Source organism: Gobius niger, assembly GCF_951799975.1.
Source record: "Gobius niger genome assembly, chromosome: 12".
In the NCBI taxonomy this organism is placed as follows: Eukaryota; Metazoa; Chordata; class Actinopteri; order Gobiiformes; family Gobiidae; genus Gobius; species Gobius niger.
The window spans coordinates 11316471-11325563 of record NC_136863.1 but is presented as its reverse complement, the minus strand read 5'-3'; the positions used below and the strand labels follow the sequence as shown (position 1 = coordinate 11325563).

At 39.9% G+C, this 9093-nt stretch overlaps 1 protein-coding gene and 1 long non-coding RNA gene across 4 annotated transcripts in view; one reads left to right on the top strand and one right to left on the bottom strand.

Moving 5' to 3' along the window:
* The first annotated feature begins 1792 nt into the window (after positions 1–1792).
* On the top strand, positions 1793–2823 carry LOC306971460. The gene is made up of 2 exons (XR_013793453.1): positions 1793–1991; positions 2397–2823. It is a non-coding gene; the product is annotated as an uncharacterized lncRNA (long non-coding RNA).
* A 3262-nt stretch (positions 2824–6085) lies between these two features.
* The window catches only part of rassf7a (Ras association domain family member 7a), a 45384-nt gene continuing 42376 nt past the window's right edge, over positions 6086–9093 (bottom strand). For all 3 annotated transcript variants that reach the window (XM_079568526.1, XM_079568525.1, XM_079568524.1), the window contains 3 exons: positions 8470–8632; positions 8105–8212; positions 6086–6340 (listed from right to left, as the gene is read on the bottom strand). In XM_079568526.1, the coding sequence (XP_079424652.1) occupies positions 6309–6340; positions 8105–8212; positions 8470–8632 (303 nt within the window). In that variant the 3' untranslated portion in view covers positions 6086–6308. The remainder of the gene's footprint in view (positions 6341–8104; positions 8213–8469; positions 8633–9093) is intronic.

The window sequence follows — 9093 nt, the reverse complement described above, 5'->3', positions numbered from 1 at the left end:
TGAAGCATTTACGCTTAAAGATTTACTAACAGCGGGGGGAAAAAAGGAACAATTATTATTACACAAGTACAGATACTTCATTGTAATTTTACTCATGTATAAGTAAAAAGTACTGCATGATAAAACTACAATTTCTTCAAAAAGTTACTCAAGAATAACTGAATACTACCCTGTGATAAAAGCATACATGTAATTATTGAGGGACACATGAATACTGTATGTAGTACTGCAATAAAATAGATTCTTAAAAATGTATTGCATTTAAACTAACTTACAAAGGAAATGTTTGTAGTTGATGTATGTAAATGAGCCCATGTAAAAAACAACAGCACTGTACTAAAAATAGCTCATGACTATTCTCAATAAATGCCCCTGCATTTCCAGCCAGCCATGTCTTTTGTTTGACCTATAGGCCCACATACCCTCTCGCTTGGCAAATTACCTTGATGACAGGACAGATTTTTTTTTTCCATTTAAAGGATGGGTACCCCTGACTCATTTAGCCTTCACACTCTAATAATAGTGTTGCTAATTTGGGTCCGGGGAATCATACCCCCAGAAATGTTAAGTATATACTTTATCGTGTTTTTAGATTATTTCTAAACTTGTTCTAATCTTCATGCTTGCCGTGCTTCCTGCTTAAACTCGGAACAAAGGACAGACAGTTGAGGACAAAATGTTCCCCTGTTCAGGTTATGCAGATGGTGTCACAGCATAGCAACAGCATGGCAACGGAAGCCAAATTGATCTCAATTAAACATTTCAGTAATTTGTCTTGACACTCAGTGGCGAACGGTGAGGGTTAAGAATGAAGATCATGTATGAGGATATAGGAGCCATAATGATAACAATTGATATGTCGGCTATTGTATTTCAGTTCACTTGGTCATAATGTTTTGCTTATAAACCATTTCAACCCCTAGGCTATCAAGCAAGAGTTTATTCCCATAGGCTAATGCTGAATAATATCTATATAAATAAGCTAAAAAGATAAAATAAAAAATAATTAAAATAAATAAATAATAATAATAATAAAGATATAATAATAGGCTAATAATACCTAACAATAACAAAAAAGATAGAAGAATTGAAGAGTTTCTGTCTAGCTGACCTACTTATGGGCGAAGTTTTGTACAATCTTGGCAATAAACGTGGAATTAGACTAAATTGGTGCAGTCGAAGATAATGGTCTTACATGAATCCTACTTAATCTGCTCTTTAATTCCTTTCACACGGTAAATCATTGAGCGCTATCGCCGCTTCCCCTCCACTCCGTCACCATCACATCACACCGTCATGCTGCATCCTTGGTACGTGCACATCCACACTCCGCTCATGGCAACACTGTACACAAGCAAGACGAGAGCAACCACTTCCAACTGCAGGGGTAGCCGTGGTCTGCGCGCAATCCGTGCAAAACGAGCGCTTATGCACATGTTACGACACTTGTGACCCAGCACGGCGCGTGGATACTTCTTAAATAGGACTGTCGCTCGTGCACGACCTATATAGGCGCTGTCGGGGGCAGGAAACTGTTAAAAAGATAATGGTTTGTTCCTAATGTACGACGTGCGAAACTGAACGCACCGCACCCCAACTATAACTCTAGAAACGGATCAAACTTAATGGCTACAGCGGGTCCGCCCCTGCGCGCGTTTGATTGGCCAGTTGTCAGGCGCAGGCGGGACATCTCATTGCATTACGCGCGTCTATTGGCGTGTGCGGGTGCCCGTTCGCCTGCGATTTGCATATCCAGGACGGGTTGCAGATGCAGGGGAGTGGGCAGGGTAGGGGTAGTGCAAGTGGACTGAACTTCTGCCTCGGTGTAGTGTAATATTCTTTCAAATGCAGCCAAGTTTAAAGCCGCTCTGAGATTTCTTTTAGGGGGTGAAATTATATCAGGGGTTTGCTCAAGGGTCTGGGCATGTTCTCATCATCTCAAGTGGAACTGCGTGGTTTTAAAGTCATCCAGAAGACAAACTTGGACCATGGTGAGTAGGCTCTCTTTATCTGCTCTAATTATTTATTCTGCCTTCACATTAATGAATAAAAAATAAAAAAAGAGGAAATTATCGGTTCAGCACATATTGGTTTTGATTCTAAATTACCTCATTAAAGACTACACATGATTTCTAAAAGTTAATTGGCTGTTGCGATCTTGAAAAACTATTCATTCTGAAACCACTTCTGGTGCCCATTACGCATTCAAAATTGGTTCACTATTTTTTGCGATGCTGGGACTATTAATAGCCTTATACTTAATCTGATGTTTTCATGTGTCTAAAAGCAATAGCCCTTCATCCACGTGTTATTATATCATTATTATATTGTTTTATTGATGCTGTTGACGTAAATGCATAGCCTATATCACACAGTCTTTGTTTGCCACTTCACAGATAGTGCGCTTCATTGTATCCCTTGTCCTGGCTGTGATCTAAAAGCAGGTGAGCCACTGACTAACGCACATTGTGCCAGTTGCGAGCTTCACTGTGCGTGTGACAGCGGCTAACCTGGTTTTGGGAACACCACGTCCGAAAGGCAGCCAGAGCCGGAGCAGACATCTACAGTAGCAGCCCACTGTACATGAACTCATATGTCCCGTGCATGTTCTGGCTGGGACAGGCCTGTTCTTAGATCACTGCCCTCCCAGTGGTCTCCCTGTGTACTGTAGCCTACTTCCTCATGTGCACATACTGTACCTTGTTCAGGAGCCAGGCGCCTTGCTGGCCATGGATCCAATGTCTTCAATGCTGCCTTCCGCCAAAATAGCTTCCCTTAAATTTATATTATTAATACAACTTCTTACTTGTTATTTTTTTTTTTTATCATAAAAACTACTTGTTATGTATCATGTACTCATTCTAAGTTAACCATATCAGAGATAGAAAAGTGTTGCCAAAAATGTCTTTTGTTTTCAAAGTTTCACTTTGCATCATCTCTAAACCTCATCTGTCATTCAGCACTAGTTCCTCAGGGTCATGCGGAGTGCCACTGTACGTGCGAAGTAATTCCCTCTGCATGGAGTCAACCAACATCAATCTGTTAATGTCCTGTTTATGAGATTGGACTCCCTACTAATTTTGGGCCATTACAGAATGCACAGAAATTCTGTTTTAAAATTTACTAATTGAGATTGTGAGGAGCTAAAAATAAGTGTCCTCATTCTGGGACCTCATTAGTGATCACATGATAGCTGTGTTACTCATAACAGTCAATGAAATCACCTCAATGTTGTAGCAATACACTTGAATAACAGGCAGGTGCCAGTGTTGGACCATGCGCTGTGATGTTTTCCCCAGACATCTAAACAACAGTCTTAGGCTTATCTAACTCCTGCCAGGCCAGACGAGCCTAAATCTTCTCTGTGTAATCCAATTGAACATAGTTAATCATATCACACTTGATACGCAGGGTGAAAAGTTCAAAGCGTGGCAAGAATGGGAGGCAAAATTTGGAAGAATTTGACTGTTTTCAAGGATGTTTTTGGGCTGTATTGTTTTTTTAAGAATTGCACAGACACAGGGTATAGGAGAGACGTGAGTCAAGGGGACATGTCACTTGCTGGCGTGATGGCCAGCATGTTTACTCGGGAGGATAAACAAATGAAGGGGGAGGATTTGAGGACGTGCACGTTGCAGGGATGCCCTCAGTGGTGCCATTGTGCGCCCATTCAACCCTGCCAGGACACTGTTTATCTTTCACAGTTGACAGGACTTAACAAAACAAATCATTATCGCTCATTAGGGCTGAGGTTGGGCCATAGACTGTAGAAATAATTGGGCAGACAGAGCTCAAATTATCACTTTTTAAAATATGTCTCATAATATGTTGGTGAGTGAAAACGTATTTTATACAGGATTACATTTGACATGAACCTGACGTATTTTCATAATAAATCTGGGGTCACGCTCAACAGCAAATCAGTCCAATACTGCTTTTGGTATATTTTGTGCAAGACACCCTAAATGACAACTTTTCTGTGTATACCATTATGGCATTGAGAGCTCCAATGTCTCCCTATAACCATGTTCAAATTAAACAATACAAAAATCTAATTTGCATCCCTTTTTTTCTCTTTATGGTTTGTATTTACAATTTACATGAAGTTTTAGTTTTAGCTCATATTTCTTTATTTAGGAGTCTGACACTAAAATCATTTGAATTTCCTTTCTATGGGCAAACACTCTATACAGATTACGCTACCAGTATCACAAAAAAAAAATGAAATGAAAAATAAATATGAAAGTAAAGCTTATTAAACATATTCAGAAACTATACCAGTAGATCCATCACTTTGCTCTCATTCATAGTTCAGCTGTTTCGAAACATTCATATACTGTCCATAAAAGTAAAACATAATAATCACAGTTTTGATTGATGGTGTCAGAGTCCGACATAACAACATGGTGAATATAGAGCTATGAATGCTTTCTGAGCCCACGGTACCTCACTGAAACCAACTTTATTTTGTGCTATAAACATACCTCATAAATTCAGTTTGCTGTACAGATGGACAGAGAGGAAGTAATGTGGGGCAATAAGAACGCTCTGATAATGGCCTCTCGACAGATTGCTGGGCACTTTCTCTTGTACACTTAGGTGGTAGTAATCATATCCTGTAGATATATTGTGTTTCATTGGGCGTGACAGAAGCAGATGTGATGCCAGGATGTGCGCCGCCTTGCTTTCGCACTTGCCCCATCAGCCACCTGTGAATTCCACCTTTTTAAAACACCCAGAAATGAAAACTGTGCTTCACAGAGTGCATTGTGCCGCTCACTGTGGAAGCCATGCATATTTCAATAACACTATCCATAATACATGAGCCTTGGGTTACTGTAATGTTCAGACCGTATACAGCGCTGCCTTAATAATTGATGTTGTATAAGCGAGGGACCTGGAGTGACTTCAGGAAATATGTGAGGGTGAATTGTCTAAAGCAGGCACTTCTTCAGGTGCTCATTTTAATCAGAGACAATTTAATCAATGTTTTAGTAATGCACTGAAGTTAGATGGTTGTCTGGTTTTGACTTGATTTCAATTTAGTCTTGATTAGATCTTGACTATGGCCTGGTGGTATTGGGGATTTTGTTCTGATGTTGAATTAGGAAGAAGGTTCCTCAGGCATGTTTGGCCTGATTACTACACTTTTCACACTGTAGTACTCAGTTTGAAAGGTTTGAGAACCACTGTTTGAGAACTCTAAAGTTGATTCATTTGAAATGTTGGTCACAGTTTTTAAATAGTTAATTTGCAAAAACAGATAAGAGACTCTTAAAAAACTCAACGTATCCTTGTCATTTTTCATCACCAGATTTGCTTCAGTGCCATAAAAAATAAAATAATATAAAGTCACTTGTTCTTAAAAGTGAATTATGTAACTTTTTATGTGGGGGGGAAAAAAAGAAGTGCGTGTTTGAACTTTCAGTGACCCGTGGCTGTATGAGTGGTCAGCATAACGCCTTTACTTTTCATCCCAGTGGCCTTTAGGACACTCCAGGATCAACTGTTTTTTAGGGTTTTCCGATGGGTTTTCTGGGTGGGATGTACGCAGCAGAACCATGCAGGTGGTTCCATCAGCAGAGACAACCTACCAAGAAGCCGAAAAACAATTGATCCTAGAGCATCCTAGAGATCACCGGGATAAAAAGTAAAGGTCAAATACGTACAAACAGGAAATTTGTTTTGCATGAAAGGTTACATAATGCACCTTTAATCAAATTTACTCCACTCTAGTTTCACAATAGTTATATGTGTAGAGTACTGTGACAAATATCCAAAACAGTTCTGAAGAAGAGATTCAAAACTCAGAAATATCTGCTATTGCAAATGAACTCTTCAAATATAGACTGAACTGTGTTGTTTGCGTTTCATCTCTTCTCGTGCTTTGTCTTGGACACAAGTCATATGATAACCCGGTCCAGTCGACGATATTTCAATACCTCAACTATGGTCATGGCTGCCTTCCATCTCAAATTCAAACAATAAAGAGGCTTTGATATTTTTTTCTTTTAAAACCTTTTTACACAAGTGAGAAAAATCACACAACAGTTGACCGTCTAAACACATAGCACAATTTATTAATTTTAAATACATTAATAATTTCTCCAAGTAAAAGTCTAGATTATTTTACATTTAATACAAGGATATCAGTCCATACATCGTTATACAGTAGCAAAACTTTGTAAATATATTCGTCTTATGTACATATAGTATAATAAGTAAAATCATGGAAGGCTAAATAAAAGAAGTGGGGTTAAATTATTGATGACTCAGTAAGTTTTCCCTTGGCCACGTGCTCCCGAGATTTACCTCCAAGACGCTTCTCGGGTTGTGAGGACTGTAAGACACACAGAGATGAGTGGGGATGAAGCTCCCTTTGTTTTGGACAAGACTCGAGTATTCAACAAAGACCGTCCCGTATCCACGCCATGCTTGCCAACCAGAAGTGCACACACGACCAGGTAAACCCGTGTACCAAAGTCTATATATATCAAGCACTGAAATGTCAACAGACCCCAAAGCCAGTTGTACAAGAACACACCGCATGTAAACAGTAAAGAGGGAACGCACAGACAAACACATCAATTTGACCTGTCAGTACAGAGGGAAAGGTAACACAGTCTTGCTCAGTCGCTTTAACATGTTTACAAATTGTATTTCTGCAAGAGAATTCATATTGCAGAACAAAGTATTTTCTACATCCCATTGCAACGTATTAATTACTGTCTGATTAAAGGTGCATTGTGCAACTTTTTATGTGGAAAAAAAAGTTGATAGTTGTGCATATTTGACCTTGTTTGTTTGTATACTTTACAAAGTACAGACCTTGTAGTGACCCAGCAACTGTATGAGTGCTCAGCATGGCGCTTAACTTTCGATCACAGTGGTCTCTACAACGCTCCAGGATCAATTGTGTTGTAGGTTTACTGGAGAGACAATTGATCCTGGAGCGTCCGAGAAACCCCTGTGATGGAAAGTAAAGTCACCGTGCTGACCACTTACAGCCACTAGGTCACTACAAGGTCAAATACGCACGAACATCAACTTTTTTTTTCACATAAAAAGTTGCATGATGCACCTTTAAACATTTGCATCAGTGTACTCAAATGGCACGAATATTTGTACATAGACTTGGAATCCCAATGAAATTAGGCAAATTAACTTTTAATCATTTATATATATATCAACATATATATATAAAAAAAACTAGATCTGTGTCATCAATAGCATGTTAAAGGGATTGCAAGAACTTTCCTTCTCTTTCAGTTGTGTGAACTTTGGTATGCAATTCAAAGCAGATTTTGACAGGTCAAATGTTTAGAGTAAAAAATAAAAGAACCCCAACAGAGGGTTATGACGTTATTTTCGCAACCATGGTCCAGCTGCATATTCTTGAAATGTATTGTTTCAGTTTGAGGATTCACAAAAATATAGTATCAAAGATACCTAGATCAAAATGCATTTCTATGCAGACAGAAATGGACCATGGTTCGACACAGTTGAAGACTAGGACAGTGCAACACATTTTGCAGAGCCCCCAGTGACAGGCTCTTGCTCTTTGGAAGTCAAGTGTCACCAAAGTACAAGGCATTGTATAGATACATCTTTTACATACAACCAGTATCCATACTTAAAAGGCAAATGAAATGACATTGGTCTGTTATCTTCTCGTATCACAGTATGAAGTAGCTCGACAATCAGAACGTCTGCTACAGTCATTCCCAAAGCGAATAGGCTCCATAAAAGGAAAATGCATGTACTAGATTCAGAATAGGCAGAGCCTGCATTATTGAAAAGAGGGAATGCTAAAATAAAAAGCAGCAGCTGTTAGTCCAGCACATCAGAGGGTTAGACGGGGGTTAAGCAGAGAGAAATATTTAAAACAAGGAATGAAGATTTGATAGATAAAACTGCTGTAAAAAATCCAGAGACATGAGAGAGCGGGAGTGTTAGGTGTTTGCTCTGAATGGCACAGCGTAGGAAGGAGCCTGAGCAGCAGAAAGAAGAACCTCCACCAAACACCAAAGTGATGCAACCAACACGAGGGGGTCCCAGGGCAGGGGCAGGAGAGGAGGCTGGGGAGGGGCTCACACATACACACCCTCGGGATTCAGGCTGGACACTAGAGGGTTCTGGAGGTTTCGAGGGTGGCCCAGGAACTGCTTGGCGGTGGGGCGAGGCGGGGATTCTACCGGTGTATCACTTCGGCCTAAGTGGGGAGAAACAGAGATCACACAACGGGTTATCAGACACTAAATGAAAACTAGGGCTGCACTGTTTATTGCAATGAAATCTATATTGCGATTTAGACTTGGATGGAGAGCTGGATAATTTCTACATTGTAACGTTCATAATGTTCTGTTTGAACATGTGGCCGGATCATGGGGAGTTTCCAAGGTAAACATATATATAAACCTAAGAATTGTTCAAATATAGGTTTTGAATGTGCAAATACAGTGTCCATACTTGCGCTTCTCTGTGCCTCCTGCAGCAAATGGGCCAGTTCAAGCTGTTCGAGCTCACTGCGTGACTGAGAGTGCATGGGCAGGACCCCTGTCTGCTGGATAAACTGTTGCAGGTTACACTGACGCAGCTCCTTGTTCAGATCCTCCAGCTCGTCCTGCTTGGCCTGAGGGACACAGGGACAGCATGGGAAAGCACCAATTAATAGAATCAGGTTTGATACCAACAACTGAGTATCCTACTGTTTCCTACATCACTTTTGGATAAATCAATGTTGTAAGTCAAAGATGGCTAGAATTAATATTTCAAATAATATGCACTATATTTGTTGATGTCCTAAGAGGTAACTGTGATTGTACTATTGTATTGTTTTATAGTAGTTAGTACAGTATTGCGAGTACTAATGACTACAGTCAACTGATATTTTCCTTTATCCTAATATTATTTGTCTTTGGCCAGTGTGTGCAAGTGAAACGAAAGAGCACGCTTTGTCCACATGGTGGCAGTAAAGACAAACCGAACAATGCTATCTCATCCCATCAGTTTCTAGGGCCTTGGGCTTCAGTAAATCTATGGTTTGACAGACACAATTTCAGGTCTGTCTCTCTTCCCCTGATTCCAGCAGTT